A 27,805-nucleotide genomic window follows, 5' to 3' on the forward strand; every position below is an offset into this window, starting at 1 on the left:
CCAAATTCAATCAATGTATTTCCTCCACTGTCATCCTGCCAAATGTTCCCAAATTCAATCAATGTATTTCCTCCACGGTCATCCTGCTTTATGTTCCCAAATTCAATGAATGCCTTTCCTCCCCTGCAATAATGCATTCCAATCCAAACTTCGTTAGATTCCTTCGTTAATTTCCTCTCTGTCATGTGTGTATTCAATCCAAACTTTGTTAACCACATCCCCCCCTTTCAGGATGACTGGCCCCCTGCTGTCTCTTGTCCTGCCTCAGCTCTTTGCAGCTGAGCAAGGAGGCACGCCACCCACAGCCCGCCCCTGGTTGTCAGGGCGACCAGAAAGCGTCCTACACCGGTTTAAGAGGCCAGTGCTGGGCTCTCCCCGATCATCCTCTTCTGCTGCGCAGCCATTGAGGGAGCCCAGCTGCGGCGGGACCCTCATGGCTAAACTCTGCCTGAGACCCCAGCCGAGGGGGGGAGACCGCACGCCAGCCCTGCCCGAGACCCCAGCCAGAGGGGAGACCGCACGCCAGCCCTGCCCAAGACCCCAGCCATGGGGGAGACTGCACGCCAGCCCTGCCTGAGACCACAGCCAAGGGGGAGACCGCACGCCAGCCCTGCCTGAGACCACAGCCAAGGGGGAAACCGCACGCCAGCCCTGCCTGAGACCCCAGCCAAGGGGGAGACCGCATGATAGCCCTGCCTGAGACCCAAGCCAGAGGGGAGACCGCACGCCAGCCCTGCCTGAGACCACAGCCAAGGGGGAGACCGCACGCCAGCCCTGCCTGAGACCCCAGCCAGAGGGGAGACCGCACGCCAGCCCTGCCTGAGACCCCAGCCAAGGGGAGACCGCACGCCAGCCCTGCCTGAGACCCCAGCCAAGGGGGAGACCGCACGCCAGCCCTGCCTGAGACCCCAGCCAGAGGGGAGACCGCACACCAGCCCTGCCCGAGACCCCAGCCAGAGGGGAGACCGCATGCCAGCCCTGCCTGAGACCCCAGCCAAGGGAGAGACCACACGCGGTCTACGGCAGGTGTCATCCTATCTTGTCCCCTGAGAGACCGGGCACCCTGTTTGATTCGTGAGTACATGCTTCCCGTGTTTTGCCTGAACTGTTCTTGAACTGTTCCTCTGCCTCACTGTTGGATTACAAACGGTCTGCAGAGACCTTAACTTGCCCTTGGGGCTGGCCTACAAGTGTTTTGGCCCTCTCCTTACTACTCCCCTACTGGCGAGGTCACCCTCCCCGCAATCCCTCCATTGAGTGACTGTCATTTTGTCTCAATAAAGCTTTGTGTGTTCTGTCCTGCCTACCCTCCGTCACAGTCTCCTCTAACGTTGCTACCTGACCTCACAAATGGGCCCAAATTCCTACAAACACCGTCCACAATCTTGTAAAAAGACTTTGCAGAAGAGTGGAGGCTGTTCTAGCCAACAAAGGGGGCAACTCCATATTGGTGGCCATTGGGGAGGGAGGTATGGGGAACTCCACATAATAATGAGCATGGATGGGGGCAACTCCGTATTAAATGGCCGTGGTTTTGGAATCGGATGGGGCCAACGCCGTATCAACGGCCGTGGTTTTGGAATCGGATGGGGGCAACGCCGTATCAACGGCCGTGGTTTTGGAATCGGATGGGGGCCAACGCGTATCAACGGCCGTGGTTTTGGAATCGGATGGGGCCAACGCCGTATCAACGGCCGTGGTTTTGGAATCGGATGGGGGCAACGCCGTATCAACGGCCGTGGTTTTGGAATCGGATGGGGCCAACGCCGTATCAACGGCCGTGGTTTTGGAATCGGATGGGGCCAACGCCGTATCAACGGCCGTGGTTTTGGAATCGGATGGGGGCAACGCCGTATCAACGGCCGTGGTTTTGGAATCGGATGGGGGCCAACGCCGTATCAACGGCCGTGGTTTTGGAATCGGATGGGGCCAACGCCGTATCAACGGCCGTGGTTTTGGAATCGGATGGGGCCAACGCCGTATCAACGGCCGTGGTTTTGGAATCGGATGGGGCCAACGCCGTATCAACGGCCGTGGTTTTGGAATCGGATGGGGCCAACGCCGTATCAACGGCCGTGGTTTTGGAATCGGATGGGGCCAACGCCGTATCAACGGCCGTGGTTTTGGAATCGGATGGGGGCAACTCCGTATCAACGGCCGTGGTTTTGGAATCGGATGGGGGCAACGCCGTATCAACGGCCGTGGTTTTGGAATCGGATGGGGGCAACGCCGTATCAACGGCCGTGGTTTTGGAATCGGATGGGGGCAACGCCGTATCAACGGCCGTGGTTTTGGAATCGGATGGGGGCAACGCCGTATCAACGGCCGTGGTTTTGGAATCGGATGGGGGCAACGCCGTATCAACGGCCGTGGTTTTGGAATCGGATGGGGGCAACGCCGTATCAACGGCCGTGGTTTTGGAATCGGATGGGGGCAACGCCGTATCAACGGCCGTGGTTTTGGAATCGGATGGGGGCAACGCCGTATCAACGGCCGTGGTTTTGGAATCGGATGGGGCAACGCCGTATCAACGGCCGTGGTTTTGGAATTGGATGGGGGCAACGCCGTATCAACGGCCACGGTTTTGGAATAGGATGGGGGCAACTCCGTATTAACGGCCACGGTTTTGGAATTGGATGGGGGCAACTCCGTATTAACGGCCACGGTTTTGGAATTGGATGGGGGCAACGCCGTATTAACGGCCACGGTTTTGGAATTGGATGGGGGCAACTCCGTATTAACGGCCACGGTTTTGGAATAGGATGGGGGCAACTCCGTATTAATGGCCACGGTTTTGGAATTGGATGGGGGCAACGCCGTATTAATGGCCATGGTTTTGGAATAGGAGGTCCAAGATAAGGAGTAGAAAGCCATTATACATCCTAGACGTTGAAAGGGTTAAGGTGGAGCCACAGAAATCTCATTTACCACCCGAATTGCGCATTCCCCGCTCAGTTCGTCTCAGGTAAACCATCTGTAGGCTCCGACCTTCGGATCCAAGTTATCGCTGCCCAGCGAACACATGTCCACGGGGACAAAATGTTCCAACCTTTTAGATGCATTCTGAATGCAAAGCCAGCTCCCCCTTCCCCGGGCTCTCTTCAGTGTCTGTATCATGGAGCCCAAGACCGGGATAAAAGTATGCCGAGACCATCCTTCCCGGTACGGTTGTCAGAAAACACGGAGAAAACACGGCTGCTGCTCGTTAGTGCAGTACCCCGACAAGACCTAATTGTATCACGTAACTGGAGCTGTCAGAAATCCGGTCTCCAGGATGGATGGAAGTCTCAGAACTGGATGGACAGGAATACAAATCCTACGTCAGATAAAACCGCTCTCATGTATGTATCTGTGCATTTAGCCGTTTGCCTGGAGTTTAACTTTTATTTGACATTTACTTACATTTTCAGAAGCATGCACAGAAGATTTTAAAGGATAGTTAAATATAAAACCTTAAAAAAAATAAATTAAAAAAAAAAAAAAAGTGTGGGCGGACAGTCCGCAAAATTTAAAAAAAAAAAAAAAAAAAAAAAAAATCTAATATAAAAATACTACAAATAGAATAGTAATGATAATAATCCTGAAATACAAAAATAAAAAATATATAATATAAAAACACAAATAGAATAGTAATAATAATCCTGAAATTAATAAAAAATAAAAATAATACAAATAGAATAGTAATAATAATAATCCTGAAATTAATAAAAAATAAAAATAATACAAATAGAATAGTAATAATAATAATCCTGAAATTATAAAAAATAAAAATAATACAAATAGAATAGTAATAATAATCCTGAAATTAAATACAAAAATAAAAATATAATATAAAAATACTAAAAATAGAACAGTAATAATAATAATAATCCTGAAATTAATACAAAAATAAAAATATAAAAATAATATAAATAGAATAGTAAAAATAATAATCCTGAAATTAATACAAAAATAAAAATATAATATAAAAACACAAATAGAACAGTAATAATAATAATAATCCTGAAATTTAATACAAAAATAAAAATATAAAAATAATATAAATAGAATAGTAATAATAATCCTGAAATTAATAAAAAATAAAAATACAAATAGAATAGTAATAATAATAATTCTGAAATTAATAAAAAATAAAAATATAAAAAATACAAATAGAATAGTAATAATAATCCTGAAATTAAATACAAAAATAAAAATATAATATAAAAATACTAAAAATAGAACAGTAATAATAATAATAATCCTGAAATTAATACAAAAATAAAAATATAAAAATAATACAAATAGAATAGTAATAATAATAATCCTGAAATTAATACAAAAATAAAAATATAATATAAAAACACAAATAGAACAGTAATAATAATAATAATTCTGAAATTAATACAAAAATAAAAATATAAAAATAATATAAATAGAATAGTAATAATAATCCTGAAATTAATAAAAAATAAAAATACAAATAGAATAGTAATAATAATAATCCTGAAATTAATAAAAAATAAAAATTTAAAAAAATACAAATAGAATAGTAATAATAATCCTGAAATTAAATACAAAAATAAAAATATAATATAAAAATACTAAAAATAGAACAGTAATAATAATAATAATCCTGAAATTAATATAAAAATATAAAATACTACAAATAGAATAGTAATAATAATAATCCTGAAATTAATACAAAAATAAATATAAAAATACTACAAATAAAATAGTAATAATAATAATAATCATCCTGAAATTAATACAAAAATAAAAATATAAAAATAATACAAATAGAATAATAGTAATAATAATAATCCTGAACTTAATACAAAAATAAAATATAAAAATAATAAAAATAGAACAATAGTAACAATAATTATTGTTACTATTGTTGTTCTATTTTTAATAATCCTATAATAATAATATTTTATAATAATCCTGAAATTATATTAAAGCAGATTACTTACTTGCTGCATTTTTTCCTATATTGTCGTTCTATCCCATCCGGCCTATAAAACATAGAAGAAAAAAAAATTAAAAAAAAAAAAGGTTTCACACACACGTTAAAAAAAAAATTGGATATTTTTTTTTTTTTTTTTTTTTTTAGAAACCTCAAACATTATATATTTTCTAAAAGCAGAGGACCTATAAGTGGATGTAAACACAATGAGGGGAATTTTCTAGAACTGGAGACACTCTCCCTGGGCACACCCGCAACCCTCGCCCGGGGCTATTATAACATTTTGCAACAGGTAATTTTTTCCCTTCAGTGATGAGCGTTGATGAGGCGGCACTGATAGGCTGCGCTGATGATGGGCATTGATGAAGAAGCACTGAGAGGCGGCAACGAAGGGCACTGATGGGCACTAATGAGGCGGCACTGGTGGGCATTGATGAGGAAGCACTGATAGGCGGCAATGATGGGCAACGATCGGAACGGATAGGCGGCAATGATGGGCAGAGATGGGCACTGATAGGCGGCAACAAGGGGAACTGATAGGCGGCAATGATGGGCACTGATAGGCGGCAATGATGGGCAACGATGGGCGGCACTGATGGGCGGCAACAAGGGGAACTGATGGGCGGCAATGATGGGCACTGATAGGCGGCAATGATGGGCAACGATGGGCGGCACTGATAGGCGGCAACGATGGGAACGGATAGGTGGCAATGATGGGCAGAGATGGGCACTGATAGGCGGCAACAAGGGGAACTGATAGGCGGCAATGATGGGCAACGATGGGCGGCACTGATAGGCGGCAACAAGGGGAACTGATAGGCGGCGATGATGGGCAACGATGGGCGGCACTGATAGGCGGCAATGATGGGCAGAGATGGGCACTGATAGGCGGCAACAAGGGAAACTGATAGGCGGCAATGATGGGCACTGATAGGCGGCAATGATGGGCACTGATAGGCGGCAACAAGGGCAACTGATAGGCGGCAATGATGGGCACTGATAGGCGGCAACAAGGGGAACTGATGGGCGGCAACGATGGGCGGCAACGATGGGCGGCAACGATGGGCGGCAACGATGGGCACTTTTGGAGCTGCACTGATAATCACTGCAGATATCTCCTTTAAACAGCTGCCGGTTATCAGCAGTACTTTCCTCACGCTGTGAGACAGGTGGACACAGCTGATCACATGACACGGTAAAAGGCCAATCACAGAGAACACAGAGAGCCGGGTGTGCGCCGCTGGGAGGGCGGCTTCTGGGAGGAAGTCATATGATGCCCTCCCGGAACTGGACGATCACGCTGTACCCGTCAGCTATAGCGCGGTAAGGAAGGGGTTAACTCTAACGAGGTGCTACAGGAAGATAACTTTGGGAGCTCTAACTCTGCTCACTGCGGTCACAGTTCCTGCTATGCCTGCCCCTCCCTTCCGCCCATTCACAGAAGCCTTTGTATTATGTGAACAAAATACAAAGGCTTCTGTGATTGGGCAGCAGAGGGGAGGGGAAAGCATCGTTTCTGTGCTTCTCTCCTCGCACAGCCGCAGTGCAATACACCTGTCACGTATAAGTACTAGAGAAGTCCTGGAGGTGACAAGCACCTATGCATGAAGGGAAAAAAGCTTCTGTGTGCTGCCGCCCCTCCCCCACATACTTACTTGAGCCCCCTCTAAATCCAGTGACGTGGACGAGAGCCTCACCTGTCCTGGGGATCCCTCTTTTCATTGGCTGAGACAGCAGCGGGAGCCATTGAGCCAATGAACAGCGAGTGAGCGGGGGGGGGAGTGCTGGGGTGGATCCAAGCTGCAGCTCTGTGTGTCTAATAGAGCATAGAGCCAGACTCGAGAGCAAGCATGCATGAGTGCCCCCATAGCAAGCGGCTGGTGAAGAGGAAGGAGCCCAGAGAGCCTGCGGGGGACCAAGCAGAGGAGAATCCAGGCTGCTCCGTGCAAAACCATTACAGAGCAGAGAAGGGCGACGTCTGTGATTTTTTTTGTTTTATTAATGTCTATAAACAACCGGACGGGAGCGCTGCTAAGGTGGGCTGGTTGGCCAATCAGTGATCACATGAACAGCAGTAAACACGATGTGTTCCGGACTGGAAGGGGGGGAAACGTCCGGACCGGGAAGGGGGGGGAAAGCGTCCGGACCGGAAGGGGGGGGGGGGGGAAAGCGTCCGGACCGGAAAGGGGGGGGGGGGGAAAGCGTCCGGACCGGAAAGGGGGGGGGGGGGAAAGCGTCCGGACCGGAAAGGGGGGGGGGGGGAAAGCGTCCGGACCGGAAGGGGGGGGGGGGAAAGCGTCCGGACCGGAAGGGGGGGGGGGGAAAGCGTCCGGACCGGAAGGGGGGGGGGGGGAAAGCGTCCGGACCGGAAGAGGGGGGGGGGGGAAAGCGTCCGGACCGGAAGGGGGGGGGGGAAAGCGTCCGGACCGGAAGGGGGGGGGGGGAAAGCGTCCGGACCGGAAGGGGGGGGGGGGGGAAAGCGGACGAAGCGTCTGGACCGGAAAGGGGGGGGGGGGAAGCGTCCGGACCGGAAGGGGGGGGGGGGGAAAGCGTCCGGACCGGAAGGGGGGGGGGGGGAAAGCGTCCGGACCGGAAGGGGGGGGGGGGAAAGCGTCCGGACCGGAAGGGGGGGGGGGGAAAGCGTCCGGACCGGAAGGGGGGGGGGGGAAAGCGTCCGGACCGGAAGGGGGGGGGGAAAGCGTCCGGACCGGAGGGGGGGGGGGGAAAGCGTCCGGACCGGAAGGGGGGGGGGGAAAGCGTCCGGACCGGAAGGGGGGGGGGGGGAAAGCGTCCGGACCGGAAGAGGGGGGGGGGAAAGCGTCCGGACCGGAAGAGGGGGGGGGGGGGGAAAGCGTCCGGACCGGAAGGGGGGGGGGGGGAAAGCGTCCGGACCGGAAGGGGGGGGGGGGAAAGCGTCCGGACCGGAAGGGGGGGGGGGGGGAAAGCGTCCGGACCGGAAGGGGGGGGGGGGGAAAGCGTCCGGACCGGAAGGGGGGGGGGGGGGAAAGCGTCCGGACCGGAAGGGGGGGGGGGGGAAAGCGTCCGGACCGGAAGGGGGGGGGGGGGGAAAGCGTCCGGACCGGAAGGGGGGGGGGGGGAAAGCGTCCGGACCGGAAGGGGGGGGGGGGGAAAGCGTCCGGACCGGAAGGGGGGGGGGGGGAAAGCGTCCGGACCGGAAGGGGGGGGGGGGGAAAGCGTCCGGACCGGAAGGGGAAGCGTCCGGACCGGAAGGGGGGGGGGGGGGGGGGGGAAGCGTCCGGACCGGAAGGGGGGGGGGGGAAGCGTCCGGACCGGAAGGGGGGGGGGGGGGAAGCGTCCGGACCGGAAGGGGGGGGGGGGGGGGAAGCGTCCGGACCGGAAGGGGGGGGGGGGGGAAGCGTCCGGACCGGAAGGGGGGGGGGGGGAAGCGTCCGGACCGGAAGGGGGGGGGGGGAAGCGTCCGGACCGGAAGGGGGGGGGGGGGAAGCGTCGGACCGGAAGGGGTTAAATCTGAACCTTTTATACCACTTTCAGCCATGTGCTCCCCCAGCATGATGACGTCTGATGTCTGCAGAAGGCGATTCCTCGGTGAGTGGCGGTATAAATGGAAGCAGATAAAAGGAGAACGAGTCCCCGGGGGGGGGGGGGGGGGGGATACCTGCGCAGATACACCGCCTCCTCCTCTTCCGTGTTGCAGAACTTGTGAGCGTGTTTTGCTGCATCGATGACTCTGGCTCGGTCCCGAGGCCTCATGGGAAGTTTCTCCAGCTGGCAATCTGAGCAAAAAAAAAAAAAAGAACACAAATGAAGACCTCGAGCCCTCAGATGGAGAAAGAACCGTTCAGAAGGCTGAGCCGGGATGGCGGTGTGAGGAGATCTGTCCGCAGTCTATACAGCTCAGGGAGTGACGGCGTTCATTTACAATTAGCTGCAGAATTAGGAGGGAAAAGGGTTAAAAAACTGTAAACATTTGAAAAAAAAGAAAAAAAAAAAAAAAAGCCTTCACTGCACTAAAATGCCAACCAGTGTCACCCTGCCCAGTTGCAGCGGCTCCACCCTTCAGTCTTGCACAGGCGTACGGCTCCTCCCCTTCAGTCATGCACAGGCGTACCGACTCCTCCCCTTCAGTCATGCACAGGCGCAAGGCTCCTCCCCTTCAGTCCTGCACAGGCGTAGCGGCTCCTCCCCTTCAGTCCTGCACAGGCGTAGCGGCTCCTCCCCTTCAGTCCTGCACAGGCGTAGCGGCTCCTCCCCTCCAGTCCTGCACAGGCGTACGGCTCCTCCCCTCCAGTCCTGCACAGGCGTACGGCTCCTCCCCTCCAGTCCTGCACAGGCGTACGGCTCCTCCCCTCCAGTCCTGCACAGGCGTACCGGCTCCTCCCCTCCAGTCCTGCACAGGCGTACCGGCTCCTCCCCTTCAGTCCTGCACAGGCGTACCGGCTCCTCCCCTTCAGTCTTGCACAGGCGTACCGGCTCCTCCCCTTCAGTCTTGCACAGGCGTACCGGCTCCTCCCCTTCAGTCCTGCACAGGCGTACCGGCTCCTCCCCTTCAGTCCTGCACAGGCGTACCGGCTCCTCCCCTTCAGTCCTGCACAGGCGTACCGGCTCCTCCCCTTCAGTCCTGCACAGGTGTACCGGCTCCTCCCCTTCAGTCCTGCACAGGTGTACCGGCTCCTCCCCTTCAGTCCTGCACAGGTGTACCGGCTCCTCCCCTTCAGTCCTGCACAGGTGTACCGGCTCCTCCCCTTCAGTCCTGCACAGGTGTACCGGCTCCTCCCCTTCAGTCCTGCACAGGTGTACCGGCTCCTCCCCTTCAGTCCTGCACAGGTGTACCGGCTCCTCCCCTTCAGTCCTGCACAGGTGTACCGGCTCCTCCCCTTCAGTCCTGCACAGGTGTACCGGCTCCTCCCCTTCAGTCCTGCACAGGTGTACCGGCTCCTCCCCTTCAGTCCTGCACAGGTGTACCGGCTCCTCCCCTTCAGTCCTGCACAGGTGTACCGGCTCCTCCCCTTCAGTCTTGCACAGGTGTACCGGCTCCTCCCCTTCAGTCTTGCACAGGTGTACCGGCTCCTCCCCTTCAGTCTTGCACAGGTGTACCAGCTCCTCCCCTTCAGTCCTGCACAGGTGTACCAGCTCCTCCCCTTCAGTCCTGCACAGGTGTACCGGCTCCTCCCCTTCAGTCCTGCACAGGTGTATCGGCTCCTCCCCTTCAGTCCTGCACAGGTGTACCAGCTCCTCCCCTTCAGTCCTGCACAGGTGTACCTTCTCTTCTCCTGGACATTTTGAGCTTCTCACAATGTGCACTAAAAGCTGCAGCCAGTCAGATAAAGCTCCACCTCCTTTCCTGGCCGGAGGACATCCTGCCATCATCTAGCACTTTCCTCCCCAGCTTGCCTGTCCATGGCCCCGCCCCTTTCATTCATTGGATTCCAGGTCTTTCAATCATGAAGGCATAGCATCACATGTGGGCGTTACCTATGCAAATCCAGCCCACCTAGGAACGCCCACTCCTGCAGACTGACACCCAACAAGGCATTCTGATATTGGCCCAACTCCTCCCACCATCAGGACAGAGCAGTACTTAGGCAGGGTGCGGTGATGTTTTTTGTTCAGGAAGGTATGTACAGCCCCGTGCTGGCCCCTCCCACCAGCCACGATCTGCCTGCCTTGCATAGAGAAGCACAGAGACCTCACTGGGACTAAAACAAAGTATGAAATAAAAAAACAGAAGGGTTTTTTTTTTTGTTCTTTTTTCTTAGCGTGTTGATGGGGGGGGGGGGCACAATAGAACCCCCTTCACCTCTCTGGGGTGTTTGTATACTTCCTGCATCTTCCTGTGAAATGCCGACGTTCCCAATCTGTAAAGGACATTCCATGAAACGCCATCGAAGCAGACGCTCCTTATCAGCGAAATAAATAATTACAGCGTCTCAGCGGGCGGCGGGGAGCGGCACACACAGGCTGAAATCCAATTACATCCTCAGAGGGCTGGAGTGCCGCTACCCCCCCTTTTCCCCTCCCCCCCTCATCAGACGACTTCACCGGGAGATGGGACCATCTGAGCATCATCTGGGAATAAACAGATTTATAGAGGGAAGGATGAGATGTGCTGAAGGTCCTCCTCCAGACAGGACACCCACCACAGAACCAGCCACAACGCCTGACAGGAGGACGCCGGGGGAGGGATCGAGCTCCGCCTCCAGGACGCCGCTCCACACTTTTTTTTTTTTTTTCTAAATAAATGATTGTCCTCAACATAAAAGACTTCTCCTCCGCGGACCGACCCGGGAAAGTGGCCCCAACCGTTCAATACATAATCACAGTTCAATACATGATACACATCCTGAAAACAGAGACTGTACAGCATTCAGAATGGAGGAGGGGGGTGCAAAGGGTGGGCACTATTGACTGGTCCTGTCACAGGTCCCCCACACCACTGCTGGGGAAACACGGGGGGGGGGGGGGGGGGTTAGAGGTGGGAAAGACCTCGGTTTACATTAGAACTAGAGATGAGCGAAGTATTCAAAAATTCGATTCGACTGATTCGGCGAATTCGTAGAAAAATTTCGATTCGAGTTGAATATATTCGCTGTGAATTTAACTTATAAAAAGGGTGTTTCTAGGCTTCAGAGAGCCTTTATATTAGTGCAGAACACTGTACCTTTAATTTAAATGCCCTTGGAGTCTGCTGGGGAAGAGAAATAATACTGTCAGTCAGTATGACATGCAGATGAGTGCCGTCGATCTTAGAATCACCGCACACTTCACTCATTTGGGCAGTCACGGGGCCAAAACCAGAGTGTGGCGCCACAGTGTGGCGGTGGAGGCAGCAGCAATGGGAGGCCATACAGCACCCTATGACAAAATGGAACCCACCAGCAGTGTGAGGAGACCTGAAAGTGGCACATGGCAGAGTGTGGCGATAGAGACAGCAGCAATGGGAGGCCGTACAGGGACCCATGACAGACTCTGGACCTGGCAGCAGCATGAGGAGGCGGTACGGGGGCCCATGGCAGATTACGGGCCTGGCAGCAGCATGAGGAGTCGGTACGGGGGCCCATGGCAGATTACAGGCCTGGCAGCAGCAATGGGAGGCCGTACAGGGACCCATGACACAATCTGGACGTGGCAGCAGCATGGGGAGGCGGTACAGGGGCCCATGACAGATTACGGGCCTGGCAGCAGCATTTGGAGTCGGTACGGGGGCCCATGACACAATCTGGACCTGGCAGCAGCATGAGGAGGCGGTACAGGGGCGCATGACAGATTACGAGCCTGGCAGCAGCAACTTGGACAGGAGGACGTTCAGTTTCTGCACCGTCTGGTGCGTGCTCGCAAACTGTTGTCTCTTGGAAACGGATTCCAAGAAAGACTGCTGACGGAATCCGTGAAGAGGAGTAGCAGGAGAAGGAGCATCTGAACGAGCGGAATATGCCAACAAGCGACAACAGGGGGCCATGGCAGATTAGGGGCCTGGCAGCAGCTATGGGAGGCCCGTAATCTGCCAGCACCCTATGACAAAAAATGGAACACACCAGCAGTGTGAGGAGACCTGAAAGTGGCACATGTTTGGGGCATGATTCATGGCGGATTTAGTCAGTTGTGTCAGGAACTGGTGGTTTGAAATCCAGACTAATCCACGCCTGATTCATTTTCACAAACGTCAGTCTCTCCACACTTTGGGTGGACAGTCGTGTCCTCCGCGGAGTTACAATACCTCCTGCCGCACTAAACACGCGCTCCGATGCCACGCTACTGGCCGGGCATGACAGCCTTTCAAGGGCAAATTCAGCTAGTTGGGGCCAAAGGTCAAGTTTCGTTGCCCAGTAGTCAAGGGGATTGTCTACCTCGGTTGGCAGGGTGCTGTCCAAGTAGGCCCAAGCCTGTTGTTTGAGGTCCTGCTCCAGGTCCACCTGATGCTGCTGCTGCTGCTGCTGCTGCTGCGGCTGGTTAGTAGTTTCCTCACTGCGCTGGTGAAGAAAGCTACTCATCATCGACTGCAGACTGAGGCAGCCGCTGCTGGTGGAGCTGCCACTGCTCCTACCACCCCACCCCTCCCCTGCTGCCATGGCAGCGGAACGCGAGCGCACAGGGCCCACAGTGTCTGAGGATGGACGTTGGCGCAGACAGGCAGAGACCAGCTGACTACATAGGTGGTTTTTATAGTACGTAATTTTGGCCTCCCTCTCAGCAGGTGTGAAAAAGGCCACCATTTTGGACCGGTAGCGAGGGTCCAACAAGGTGGACAGCCAAAAGTCATCCCTCTGTCTGATGGTTATTATTCGGCTGTCGCTACGCAAGCAACCGAGCATGCTATGGGCCATTTGTGCCAAGGAATGCGAGGGACTCCCTGCCTCCATCTCCACAGCATACTGCCACGGTGCGTCTGGGTCCTCTGTCTCCTCCTCCTCCTCTACCAGATGCTCCTGCTCCTCCACTCCTGTCCGCTGAGTGGAAAAACCACCCATTTCACTCAATAATTCCTGAGCACCAATGTCCTCCTCTACCTCCTCCTCTTCTTCCTGTCCTGCCCCCACAGGGGTCATGTGGCGTTGAGATCTGTGCGCCACGTCTACCGCACCCTGACCAGCCATTGTTAACAGCATTTGTTCCAGGACGTGCAACAGAGGAATGACGTCGTTCATCCCATAGTCCTGCCGACTCACGAATAGCGTGGCCTCCTCAAAGGGCCTGAGCAAGCGGCAGGTGTCACGCATGAGCTGCCAATGGCTGACATCTAAGTTACACAGGGAATACCTTTATCCGCTTGTAACATCAGGAAATCTGTGATGGCCTTTCGCTGCTCGTAAAGGCGGTCTAACATGTGTAGGGTTGAATTCCACCTTGTTGCAACGTCACAGCATGAGGAGTCGGTACAGGGGCCCATGGCAGATTAGGGGCCTGGCAGCAGCAATGGGAGGCCCATAATCTGCCAGCACCCTATGTCAAAAAATTCAACACACCAGCAGTGTGAGGAGACCTGAAAGTGGCACATGGCATGAGACACTGTGGACCTGGCAGCAGCATGAGGAGGCGGTATATAGGGGCCTATGGCAGATTAGGGGCCTGGCAGCAGCTATAGGAGGCCCATAATCTGCCAGCACCCTATGTCAAAAAATTCAACACAACAGCAGTGTGAGGAGACCTGAAAGTGGCACATGGCATGAGAGACTCTGGACCTGGCAGCAGCATGAGGAGGCGGTATAGGGGCCCATGGCAGATTAGGGGCCTGGCAGCAGCAATGGGAGGCCCGTAATCTGCCAGCACCCTATGTCAAAAAATTCTACACACCAGCAGTGTGAGGAGACCTGAAAGTGGCACATGGCAGAGTGTGGCGATGGAGACAGCAGCAATGGGAGGCCGTACAGGGACCCATGACAGACTCTGGACCTGGCAGCAGCATGAGGAGGCGGTATATAGGGGCCCATGGCAGATTAGGGGCCTGGCAGCAGCTATGGGAGGCCCGTAATCTGCCAGCACCCTATGTCAAAAAACTGAACACACCAGCAGTGTGTGAGGAGACCTGAAAGTGGCACATGGCAGAGTGTGGCGATGGAGACAGCAGCAATGGGAGGTCTCCCATTGTCCCAACATGGCCCAAATAGTCCCAACATGGGCCCCCTGGCCACGCTTGACTTTCTGGCCACATAGTCGACATACGGCTACGTTTACTTCCTCGGGCGGCTTGACGAAAAATTGCCACACCGCCGAGTAGGAAACTTTGCCCCCGATACTCCTCACTGGCTGACTGCTGCTTCCTCCGTGCACACCGGTACCACTACTGGCCGTGGTGGTAGGCTGCAGTGGAGCTGGTGCTCTACTCCGTGGACGTTTGGCTCCACTGACACTGCTTCCACTGACACTGCTGCGACCCTGCTGCTGTCTCCTGGGCAACCCACCGACTGTTTCGCTCACTGCCAAGCTGCCACCCTCTTCTCCTGATGATGCGGAAGCAATAGCCTGATGACGACGAGGCTGCCAAGTGCGATCAACCTCCTCATCATCAAGTAGGGTCTCCGCCTCACTACTAGCCCCCTCGGCTGCGTCTGGGTCAGGAGACAGACCTGTCTCTAGACCGGCTACCGGGCCACTCTCCTCGCCACTACTTCTTCGCCTGGCTGCTGAAGAGGCGGATGTCTCCCCCCGTTCCTGACCGCCCTCTGTTAGCTCTTCCTCACTGTACAGTGGGGCTGAGCCCACAGCATGCGATACTTCGCTTGGTGAGGGAACAGCAAAGGACAGGGGCAGGTAGAGGACACGTGATTTCAGTGGGCTTGCTCCCGGGCCATGCCAACTAACGGTTGTGTCTGACGTACCCACCGACCATTGGCTGTAGGTGTCAGAGGTGACCTGGGAAGAGGAAGACGACCGAGCCAACCAATCGATGACGGCAGGGTTGTCGGTGGAGACACGACCGCTGGATGACACCGGGAGCACTGGCCTCTGGCTGCGAATACTGCTGCCTCGACCCCTTCCTCTGCTGCCACGTCTGCTCGCTCCTAAAACATTGCCTCCTCTGCCACTCCTCTGCATGTTGTCTGACATACTCTTTAATTCAACGATTATGTGTCCCTGAGTAACAATTCTGTGTCTGTCCCTGAGTAACAATTCTGTGTCCCTCAGTAACAATTCTGTGTCTGTCCCTGAGTAACAATTCTGTGTCCCTGAGTAACAATTCTGTGTCCCTGAGTAACAATTCTGTGTCCCTGAGTAACAATTCTGTGTCCCTGAGTAACAATTCTGTGTCTGTGCGAGTAACAATTCTGTGGCCCTAAGTAACAGTTCTGTGGCCCTCAGTAACAATTCTGTGTCCCTGATTAACGTTTCTGTGGCCCCCAGTAACAGTTCTGTGGCCCTCAGTAACAATTCTGTGTCTGTGCGAGTAACAATTCTGTGTCTGTGCGAGTAACAATTCTGTGTCTGTGCGAGTAACAATTCTGTGGCCCTAAGTAAAGTTTCTGTGGCCCTAAGTAACAATTCTCTGGCACTCAGTAACAATTCTGTCTGTCCCTGAGTAAAAATTCTGTGGCCCTAAGTAAAGTTTCTGTGGCCCTGAGTAACAATTCTCTGGCACTCCGTAACAATTCTGTCTGTCCCTGAGTATGAATTCCGTGGCCCTAACTAGTGTTTCTTTGTCCCTAAGTAAAGTTTCTGTGGCCCTCAGTAACAGTTCTGTGTCTGTGCGAGTAACAATTCTGTGGCCCTAAGTAAAGTTTCTGTGGCCCTAAGTAACAATTCTCTGGCACTCAGTAACAATTCTGTCTGTCCCTGAGTAACAATTCTCTGGCACTCAGTAACAATTCTGTCTGTCCCTGAGTAACAATTCTGTGGCCCTAATAACGTTTCTGTGGCCCTAAGTAACAATTTTCTGGCACTGAGTAACAATTCTGTCTGTCCCTGAGTAACAATTCTGTGGCCCTAATAACGTTTCTGTGGCCCTAAGTAACAATTCTCTGGCACTCAGTAACAATTCTGTCTGTCCCTGAGTATGAATTCTGTGGCCCTAACTAGCGTTTCTTTGTCCCTAAGTAACAGTTCTGTGGCCCTGAGTAACAATTCTGTGTCTGTGCGAGTAACAATTCTGTGGCCCTAAGTAACAGTTCTGTGGCCCTCAGTAACAGTTCTGTGTCTGTGCGAGTAACAATTCTGTGGCCCTAAGTAAAGTTTCTGTGGCCCTAAGTAACAATTCTCTGGCACTCAGTAACAATTCTGTCTGTCCCTGATTATGAATTCTGTGGCCCTAACTAGCGTTTCTTTGTCCCTAAATAACGATTCTGTGGCCCTCATTAACAAGTCTGTGTCCCTGAGTAATGGTTCTCTGTCCCTAAGTAACTTTTCTCTGTCCCCAATTATCGTTTCTGTGGCCCTAACTCTGTCCCTGTCCCTAGTACAGAGCGGTCTGCCTCTGTTCAATGACTGCAGGCAAATGAAGAATTCCAAAATGGCCGCTATTTATAGCTCGACCATTACACAGTGCTGGCTGGCTGGCTGCTGATAGGCTGATGCGATCACATGTAGTTGAGGAATGCATTATGGGTCAGCGCGCCTTGTCTGCGCGCCTTCCCAGACATCCCCGCTCCGTCGCCGCACATGTCAGCCGCCATTTTCTGAAAAATTTCGATTCGCGCGTCCGAATTAGGCTATTTTTCGGATTCGGCACGAATCGAAATTTTTCCGATATTCGACTCGAATTCCACTTCGGATACTTCGATTCGCTCATCTCTAATTAGAACCCCGCCCTTGACACCAGAGATTGCTCCATCTCATCAGGAGGTCGTCCATAGGAGTTCCCCATCACCTTAGAGTGTCCCACCCATCGCACCAGGAGGGTCCCCCACCCATCACCTTAGAGAGTGTCCCATCTATCACACCAGGAGGAACCCCCACCATCCACCATCACACCAGGAGGGTCCCCCACCATCACACCAGGAAGGACCCCCCACCATCCACCATCGCACCAGGAGGGTCCTCCTAGGAGTTCCCCATCACCTTAGAATGTCCCACCTATCACACCAGGAGGGACCCCCACCATCGCACCAGGAGGGTCCCATTAGGGTTTCTTCATCACCTTAGTGTCCCACCATCGCACCAGGAGGGTTCCCACCATCGCACCCCGAGGGTACCCCTAGGAGCTCCCCATCACCTTAGAATGTCCCACCTATCGCACCAGAAGGGTCCCCCTAGGAGTTCCCCATCACCTTAGAATGTCCCATCTATCGCACCAGGAGGGTCCAACTAGGAGTTCCCCATCACCTTAGAATGTCCCACCTATCGCACCAGGAGGGTCCCCCACCATCGCACCAGGAGGGTACCCCTAGGAGTTCCCCATCACCTTAGAGTGCTCCCCGATCACACCAGGAGGGTTCCCCCTAGGAGTTCCTCATCACTTTAGAGTGTACCATCTATCGCGCCAGGAGGGTCCCCCACCATCACACCAGGTAGGTGCCCCTAGGAGTTCCCCATCACCTTAGAGTGCTCCCCTATCACACCAGGAGGGTTCCCCCTATGAGTTCTCCATCACCATAGAGTAGGGTTTCTCAACCAGGGTTCCTCCAGAGGTTGCTAGGAGGTTCCTCGAGCAATGAGTAATTTCTGACTCTCAGACACATTTCTACTGACACCATGGATGGTTGTAGCCACCTGTACGGGGTAATTCTTCCCGATGACACAAGTGTGAGGAGCGTTCCTCCCCCGACCATCACACTATTGTATCATGACAGTCATTTGTTGCAGGGGTTCCATTGTTGAAAATGTTGAGAAAGGCTGCCATAGAGTGTCCCCCTATCAGACCAAGAGGGCCCCTAACAAAGGGGCCATGTCTGAGGAAGGGGCCACGTCTGAGGAAGGGGCCACGTCTGAGGAAGGGGCCACGTCTGAGGAAGGGGCCACCTCGGAGGAAGGGGCCACCTCGGAGGAGCTCTTATTCTGTTTGCATAATAAGAGCTCATGACGCTGATTCAGAGCAAACCGAGTCCCACATGTGCGGCACCGCAACCCCAGGGGGGGGGGGGGGGGGGGGAGGGGGGAAAAAAGGAAACTTTCTACCATTGTTGTCTGAGGAGGAGAGAAAATATCTCCGCCGAGAAGATACAAAATATTCCCCCCAACTAATGAATGTAAAGCAGACGTCCAATCAGAACTGGTCTGTGGATTCTGCTGACAAAACCGCTGAGGTGTCCAAATATAACCCACAATGTAGATGGAGGACGCCTGACCATCACACCTATATACCTCCTACAGACCCCCCTACAGAACCCCTCCCCCCCTACAGAACCCCTCCCCCTACAGAACCCCTCCCCCCCCTACAGAACCCCTCCCCCCCTACAGACATGGACAACTTTCTACAGACATCAACACTCAAACCTTATACAGACGCCTCCTACAGACGCCTCAACCTCCTACAGACCCCGAAACCTCCTACAGACCCCGAAACCTCCTACAGACCCCGAAACCTCCTACAGACCCCGAAACCTCAACCTTCTACAGACACCTTCTACAGACCCCGAAACCTCCTACAGACCCCGAAACCTCCTACAGACCCCGAAACCTCCTACAGACCCCGAAACCTCCTACAGACCCCGAAACCTCCTACAGACCCCGAAACCTCAACCTTCTACAGACCCCGAAACCTCCTACAGACCCCGACACCGACACCTTCTACAGACACCTCAACCTCCTACAGACCCCGAAACCTCCTACAGACCCCGAAACCTCCTACAGACCCCGAAACCTCCTACAGACACCTCAACCTCCTACAGACACCGACACCTTCTACAGACACCTCAACCTCCTACAGACCCCGAAACCTCCTACAGACCCCGAAACCTCCTACAGACACCTCAACCTCCTACTGACACCGACACCTTCTACAGACCCCTCAACCTCCTACAGACCCCTCAACCTCCTACAGACCCCTCAACCTCAACCTCCTACAGACCTCGAAACCTCAACCTTCTACAGACACCGACACCTTCTACAGACACCTCAACCTCCTACAGACCCCGAAACCTCAACCTTCTACAGACCCCGAAACCTCAACCTTCTACAGACACCTCAACCTCCTAAAGACCCCGAAACCTCAACCTTCTACAGACACCGACACCTTCTACAGACACCTCAACCTCCTACAGACCCCGAAACCTCAACCTTCTACAGACACCTCAACCTCCTAAAGACCCCGAAACCTCAACCTTCTACAGACACCGACACCTTCTACAGACACCTCAACCTCCTACAGACCCCGAAACCTCCTACAGACCTCGAAACCTCAACCTTCTACAGACACTGACACCTTCTACAGACACCTCAACCTCCTACAGACCCCGAAACCTCAACCTTCTACAGACACCGACACCTTCTACAGACACCTCAACCTCCTACAGACACCTCAACCTCCTACAGACACCTCAACCTCCTACAGACCCCGACACCTCAACCTTCTACAGACCCCGACACCTTCTACAGACACCTCAACCTCCTACAGACCCCCGACACCCCAACCTCCTACAGACCCCCGACACCCCAACCTCCTACAGACCCCCGACACCCCAACCTCCTACAGACACCGCCTACACAGACACCCCAACCTCCTACAGACCCCCGACACCTCCTACAGACCCCCGACACCTCCTACAGACCCCCGACACCCCAACCACCTACAGACCCCCGACACCCCAACCTCCTACAGACCCCCGACACCTCCTACAGACCCCCGACACCTCCTACAGACCCCCGACACCCCAACCACCTACAGACCCCCGACACCCCAACCTCCTACAGACCCCCGACACCCCAACCTCCTACAGACCCGACACCTCCTACAGGAACCGACACCCCAACCTCCTACAGACCCCCGACACCCCAACCTCCTACAGACCCCCGACACCCCAACCTCCTACAGACCCCCCCGACACCCCAACCTCCTACAGACCCCCCCGACACCCCAACCTCCTACAGACCCCCCGACACCCCAACCACCTACAGACCCCCGACACCCCAACCTCCTACAGACCCCCGACACCCCAACCTCCTACAGACCCCCGACACCCCAACCTCCTACAAACCCCTTCTATAGACACACCCCTTAGAGACATTGTTACTTTGCAGGAACAGACCGATGTCCAGCTTTCCTTCACCAGACAAAACTGTATTTGGACAGAGTGAGGAAGCCTTGGAACATTTGTCAAGTTTGCCAGCTGTGAATCCTCCTCACTTCCTGTCCCGGTGACAACCTTACTTCCCATTTTGTACAGGAGTGTCACAGGGACAGGAAGCGATTGTAAATCTCCCTCTCCAATGGAGCCATATCAAAAAAATCCTGCCTGTGACTTCCTGTCCTGGTGACCACCACTCTTCCCATTTTGTATTCGGTTGTCACCTGGACAGGAAGCGAGGCTCAATCTCCCAGTGACCACCATACTTCCCATTCTGTAGAAGGTTGTCACCTGGACAGGAAGTGAGGGTCAATCTCCCGGTGACCACCATACTTCCCATTCTGTAGAAGGTTGTCACCTGGACAGGAAGTGAGGGTCAATCTCCCGGTGACCACCATACTTCCCATTCTGTATAAGTTGTCACCTGGACAGGAAGCGAGGGTCAATCTCCCGGTGACCACCACACTTCCCATTTTGTATAAGGTTGTCACCTGGACAGGAAGTGAGGGCCAGTCTCCCGGTGACCACACTTCCCATTCTGTAGAAGGTTGTCACCTGGACAGGAAGTGAGGGTCAATCTCCCGGTGACAACCACACTTCCCATTTTGTATAAGGTTGTCACCTGGACAGGAAGTGAGGGTCAATCTCCCGGTGACAACCACACTTCCCATTCTGTAGCAGGTTGTCACCTGGACAGGAAGTGAGGGTCAATCTCCCGGTGACCACCACACTTCCCATTTTGTATAAGGTTGTCACCTGGACAGGAAGTGAAGGTCAATCTCTCCAGCAGAGAAAAAATGTAATAATTTTTTTTGTTAGCATAGCGGCAGAAAGGACAGAAATTCTGGCAATCTTATCACTGCTGTCTGTGACTTCCTGTCCCGGTGACAACCCATTTCTGTTAAAAGAGTCACCAGGGCAGGAAGTGACTGTAAATCTCTACAATGGAGCCACCATACAAAACTTTTTTTTTATCATTATAAGGGGAAAGGACGGAAATTCTGGCAATGTTGTCACCTTTGCCTGTGGCTTCCTGTGCCGGTGACAACCATGCCGCTTCCTATAAGGGTGTCACAGGGACAGGAAGTGAGGGAGAATCTCCCCAATGGGTGACACAGGCAGAAATAAAAATCTGAAATGTAATCTTACACATAATGATGGTTTATAGGAGATATCCCCTCCCCCCTCCTGTGTGACCCCCTCTATTCCGGTGACCCCCTCTATTCCTGTGACCCACTCACCCAGGACCAGCACCATCTGCCCGCACAGACAGTAGTAGACATGGAGGGGTTTCTCCCCATCATCGTACTCCTCCCTGTCCCGGGTGTCCGAGCACACCACCGACCGGGAAACCACCTTCGGCATCCCCGCTTCTCTCTTTCTCCGCCACTTCCGGCAACACACACAGGGCACGCCCCACTTCCGGCCGCCGCAGCTTCCGAACGTCCCTCCGCCCCGCACAGCTTTATTGACAATTCACAAATCTACACAGCCAAGGAAACTCCGCCCACCGCGTAGACAGAGGGCCTGAGATACCTGGTGATATCACTGGGGCCCTACACAGGGGCCACAGTACACATACAGACCCCTCCCCCGTTCTCTGGGAGGGACCACAGGGGCCCATGTACAAATACAGACCCCTCCCCCAGCCTATGAGGTCACAGGGGCCCCTGTACAAATACTGACCTCTCCCCCAACCAGGAGAGGGGCCCCTGTACAAATACATACCCCTCCCCCAACCAGGAGAGGGGCCCCTTTACAAATACATTCCCCTACCTCTAAGAAGGGCCCCAGTATAAATACAGTCCCCTCCCCCAACCTCTAAGAAGGGCCCCTATACAAATACAGGCCCCTCCCCCAACCTCTAAGAGGGCCCCCTGTACAAACACTGACCCCCTCCCCCAGCTTCTGGGAGGAGCCCCTGTACAAATACAGACTCCTCCCCCAACCTCTGAGAGGGCCCTCTGTTCAAATACAGACCCCCAACCTCTGAGAGGGCCCTCTGTTCAAATACAGACCCCCAACCTCTGAGAGGGGCCCCTGTACAAATACAGACCCCCAAGCTCTGAGAGGGGCCCCTGTACAAATACAGACCCCCAACCTCTGAGAGGGGCACCTGTACAAATACATACCCCTCCCCCAGCCTCTGGGAGAAGCCCCTGTACAAATACTGCCCCCCTCCCCCAACCTCTGAGAGGGCCCTCTGTTCAAATACAGACCCCCAACCTCTGAGAGGGGCCCCTGTACAAATACAGACCCCCAACCTCTGAGAGGGTCCCCTGTACAAATACAGACCCCTCCCCGAGCCTCTGGGAGAAGCCCCTGTGTAAATACTGACCCCCAACCTCTGGGAGGAGCCCCTGTACAAATACTGACCCCCTCCCCCAGCCTCTGGGAGGAGCCCCTGTACAAATACTGACCCCTCCCCCCGCCTCTGGGAGGAGCCCCTGTACAAATACAGACCCCCTCCCCCAACCTCTGAGAGGGGCCCCTGTACAAATACAGACCCCTCCCCCAAACTCTGAGAGGGGCCCCTGTACAAATACAGACCCCCAACCTCTGAGAGGGTCCCCTGTACAAATACAGACCCCTCCCCGAGCCTCTGGGAGAAGCCCCTGTGCAAATACTGACCCCCAGCCTCTGGGAGGAGCCCCTGTACAAATACTGACCCCTCCCCCAGCCTCTGGGAGGAGCCCCTGTACAAATACAGACCATTCCCCAACCTCTGACAGGGTCCCCTGTACAAATACAGACCCCCTGAGGAGGCCCACAAGGGCCCCTGTACTCTACGGGGTGGAAAATAATGATTTGCTCCCCCGCAGATTTTGTACATTTGCCCACTTACAAAGGAATGGAGGGTCTATAATTGTTATCCTAGGTGTATTGTAAATGACAGAGACAGAATATCGACCAAAAATCCAGAAAAAACACGAACAAATGTTATAAATGGAGTTGCAGTTGAGTGAGTAAAATAAGTATTTGATCCCCCACCAGCAGGCAATGATTCTGGCTCCCGCAGACCGGCTATGGGCTCATGTGGTACACAGATCAGTCCTGCCAATGGAAGAAGGTGCTCCTACCGACAAGACACCTGTCCACAGAATCTCTTGGCCAATCAACCCTGGCGGGTGTTCCTGTACCAGCCCACAGGACGTTCCGGGTACTGAAGTGCCCAAAGTCGATTGGACCAGGAACGGTTTGAATCACCAAGTCAGGGGTAGAATTTCTGACACCAGCGCATCAGTCCGATCGCGACAGTACCAATCACTGTTCAGCTGTCGCAATCAGGCGCCATATAACTGTTTTCTGCGTTTCTCTGGGATTCCACAGGGGCTACAAATACAGTTTTACATGCAGATGTAGCCCACATTGTGTCCAATCAGAAGGAAGTATTTTCATCTCTCTGGAACTAATATTTTAGCTTTTATGAGAGATTAAATAGATTCCTCTGATCTGCCGGTATAAATTATAGCTGGCAGACAGATCGGAGCCACTCCTGGTCTCCTGCTGCTTCCCGAAGCCGAATTGGCTAGGGCTCTTCCTTTAGATTTCAAGAAGGTGGCAAACTCTGGCTACATAGGTGACAACGTTTTATTGGCATCCAGGTGTCACCTCCAGCCTAGAAGCTGCTCTGTCCTTTCAGATGCTAATTGGTGAACATCTGTCTCTGACTGAATACTGAACACTTATCTTATTAAGGTCCCCCTCCTCAAGAAGGCACATCTACACACCCATCTGAAGTTTGCCAATGAACATCTAAATGATTCAGAGAAGGATTTGGAGAAAGTGGCGTGGTCACATGAGACCAAAATGGAGCTTTTTGGCCTTAACTCGACTCATAGTGTTTGGAGGAAGAAACATGCTGACTATGACCCCAAGAACATCATCCCTACAGTCAAGCACGGAGGTGGAAACATTATGCTTTGGGGCTGTTTCTCTGCCAAAGGTACAGGCCGACTTTGCCGCATTGAGGGGCCAACGGATGGGGCCATGTACTGTAAGATCTTGGATGAGAACTTTCTTCCCTCAGCCAGAACACTGAAGATGGGTCGTGGATAGGTGTTCCAGCATGACGATGACCGATGGGTCGTAGATAGGTGTTCCAGCATGACAATGACCGATGGGTCGTGGATGGGTGTTCCAGCATGACGATTACCGATGGGTCATAGATGGGTGTTCCAGCATGACAATGACCGATGGGTCATGGATGGGTGTTCCAGCATGACAATGACCGATGGGTCATAGATGGGTGTTCCAGCATGACGATGGGTCACAGATGGGTGTTCCAGCATGACGATGACAGATGGGTCGTAGATGGGTGTTCCAGCATGACGATGACAGATGGGTCGTAGATGGGTGTTCCAGCATGACGATGACCGATGGGTCGTGGATCGGTGTTCCAGCATGACAATGACCGATGGGTCACAGATGGGTGTTCCAGCATGACAATGACCCATGGGTCGTAGATGGGTGTTCCAGCATGACGATGACCGAGGGGTCGTAGATGGGTCTTCCAGCATGACAATGACCGATGGGTCGTGGATGGGTCTTCCAGCATGACAATGACCGATGGGTCATAGATGGGTGTTCCAGCATGACAATGACCGATGGGTCATGGATGGGTGTTCCAGTGGATGGGTCTTCCAGCATGACAATGACCGATGGGTCTTAGATGGGTGTTCCAGTGGATGGGTCTTCCAGCATGACAATGACCGATGGGTCACAGATGGGTGTTCCAGCATGACAATGACCCAAAACATACCACCAAGGCAACAAAGGAGCGGCTCAAAAAGAAGCACATTAGGGTCAGGGAGTGGCCTAGCCAGTCTCCAGACCTGAATCCGATAGAAAATTTCGAGTTGCCAAGCGACAGCCAGGAAACCTCAAGGATTTAGAGAAGATCTGTAAAGAAGAGTGGACCAAAATGCCTCCTGAGATGTCTGCAAACCAGAGAACCAACTACAAGGAACGTCTCACCTCTGTGCTCGCCAGCAAGGGTTCCTCCACCAAGTACTAAGTCATGTTTTGCTTGGGGGATCAAATATTTATTTTACTCACTGAACTGCAACTCCATTTATAACATTTGTATCGTGGTTATTTTCTGGAATTTTGGTTGTTATTCTGTCTCTATCATTGAAGATACACCTATGATAAAAATGATAGACCCTCCATTTCTCTGTAAGGGGGCAAACCAACAAAATCTGCAGGGTTTCCCCACTGAATGTTGTCACCATGTCGCATGGGCCTCCTTTTAATTTGGCAACTCGGGCACTGCCCGAGAGCCCGGGGTCAGTAGGGGGCCCCATGAGATGCCCCTGGTACCTTTTTCATAGGCTTTTTTGAGTTTGGGCAAGGACACGGGCCCCATGATCCCCTATTGCCCGGGGGCCCCATGAGTTGTCAGTCCGCCCCTGGTAGAGAGGGAACGATCTCTTTGTCTCTTCTCCCTTCCCAGCCGGTGTCATTGTATAGTATTATCACTGATCACTGTATTAGTGTCACTGGAGATGTGTCAGTTGGTGTGAGATTGCCCGCCGCACTATCACAGTCCCACTATAAATCGCTGATCACATGTATTGAAAAAAAAAAAAAATCCCACGTATATCCCGCTATAATTTTCACACAAACCAATCAATATACACTTATTGGGATTTTTTTTTTTTTTTACCAAAAACATGCGTCAGAATACATTTTGTCCAAAATGTATGAATATTATTTTTTTTAATGGGTTTGTTTTATAGCAGAAAGTATTAAAAAAAATATAATTTTTTTCCCCAAAAATTTTAAATCTTTTTTCATTTATATAATAATAGAAAAAAAAAAAAAAAAACAGTGGTGATTAAATACCACCAAAAGAAGGCTTTATTTGTGTGGGGAAAAAAAAAAACTATACAAATTTTGTTTGGGTGCAGCGTTGCGTGACCGCGCAATTACCAGTTAGAGTAGCGCAGTGCCAAATAGCAAAATATGGCTGCTCATGAAAGCTCAGGTGGTTAACCGCTTCCCTGGCGCCGTATACCATATATACTGCTACACGGCGGCACGGGTGCGCAAAATCACGTATATGTATGTGATTGCGCATTTCCGGGTAGGGGACGCACGTGCGCCCTAACTGCACCATCATTCCCAGACGCGGGTGTCAATCACCGGGTCCCGATCGGTGATTACCCACCGGCGCCTGGTGATTACCAACAATCACCGGCGGGGAGGAAGACTGTTTTGTTTACTCGGGCGCACAGCACAGCCATCCAGAGCAGTGTGATTACAGTGAAAAACACAGACCCCGCCCCCTAGTAAAACACTCCCGGCACACAGTTAACCCTTTGATCGCCCCTCACATTAACCCCTTCCTGCCCAGTGCCATTAATAGTGTCAGTGCTGTTTTTTAGCACTTTTCAGTGACACCAAGTCAGTTCCCCTCCCCCCCCCCCCCAGAGTCAGAATGCCCCGCTGCAGTCCCGCTATAAGTCGCTGATCGCCGCCATTACTAGTAGAAAACAAAAATCCCCGTATCTACACCGCCATTTGTAAACGCCATAACTTTCACGTAAACCGATTCATTTACAAGTATCGGGATTTTTTTTTTAGTGAAGACACGGAGCGGAATACATTTCGGCCAAAATTTATGATGAAATTTGATTTTTTTTTTTTTAAATGGCAAAAAGTCAAAAATATAGTTTTTTTTCTCAAAATTGTCGGGTTTTTTTTGCTCATAGCGCAAAAAATAAAAACCGCACAGGCGATCCAATACCACTGAAATAAAGCTCCATTCGTAGGGAAAAAAGGCCGTAAATTTCATTTGGGTGCGGCGTTGCACGACCGCGCAGTTGTCAAAGTAACGCAGCGCCGTAACGCAAAAAATGGCCTAAAGAAGGACAATTAAAAACAAATGAAAACAGTGATAAGATAAAGTAGAAGCTAAAAGCAAACTTTCCATTTTGGACAGTTTTTTTTTTTTTTTTGGCCGCTGGTGTTCCATTGGGGGGGGGGGAGAATTCCCATCACTTCCTGTCTCATAGCCAAAACAGGAAGTGAGAGGAGATCTCTCCAAAGTGAGTTGGTGCGAGGTTCACCTTTAAATCTATACCAGTCCTAAGGGCTGGTGTTTTTTTTTATTTTGGTGTGGGGTTCCCCTTAAAATCCATACCTGTCCTAAGGGTTGTTTTTTTTTATTTTGGCGTGGGGTTCCCCTTAAAATCTATACCAGTCCTAAGGGCTGTTTTTT

At 52.1% G+C, this 27,805-nt stretch overlaps 1 protein-coding gene across 1 annotated transcript in view; it reads right to left on the bottom strand.

Annotated features, from left to right (window-relative positions):
• STEEP1 (STING1 ER exit protein 1) overlaps window positions 1–21,999 on the bottom strand; it is a 39,727-nt gene extending 17,728 nt beyond the window's left edge. Inside the window, exons 1-3 of the mRNA XM_089664687.1 lie at window positions 21,822–21,999; window positions 8,586–8,703; window positions 4,956–4,997 (exon numbers count right to left, since the gene is read on the bottom strand). Of these exons, the coding sequence (XP_089520813.1) occupies window positions 4,956–4,997; window positions 8,586–8,703; window positions 21,822–21,945 (284 nt within the window). The 5' untranslated portion in view covers window positions 21,946–21,999. The remainder of the gene's footprint in view (window positions 1–4,955; window positions 4,998–8,585; window positions 8,704–21,821) is intronic.
• Between the last annotated feature and the right edge of the window lie 5,806 nt (window positions 22,000–27,805).

The sequence above is a fragment of the Staurois parvus genome, unplaced genomic scaffold (genome assembly GCF_062004578.1).
Source record: "Staurois parvus isolate SC_StPar_1 unplaced genomic scaffold, SC_StPar_1.0 ptg001990l, whole genome shotgun sequence".
In the NCBI taxonomy this organism is placed as follows: Eukaryota; Metazoa; Chordata; class Amphibia; order Anura; family Ranidae; genus Staurois; species Staurois parvus.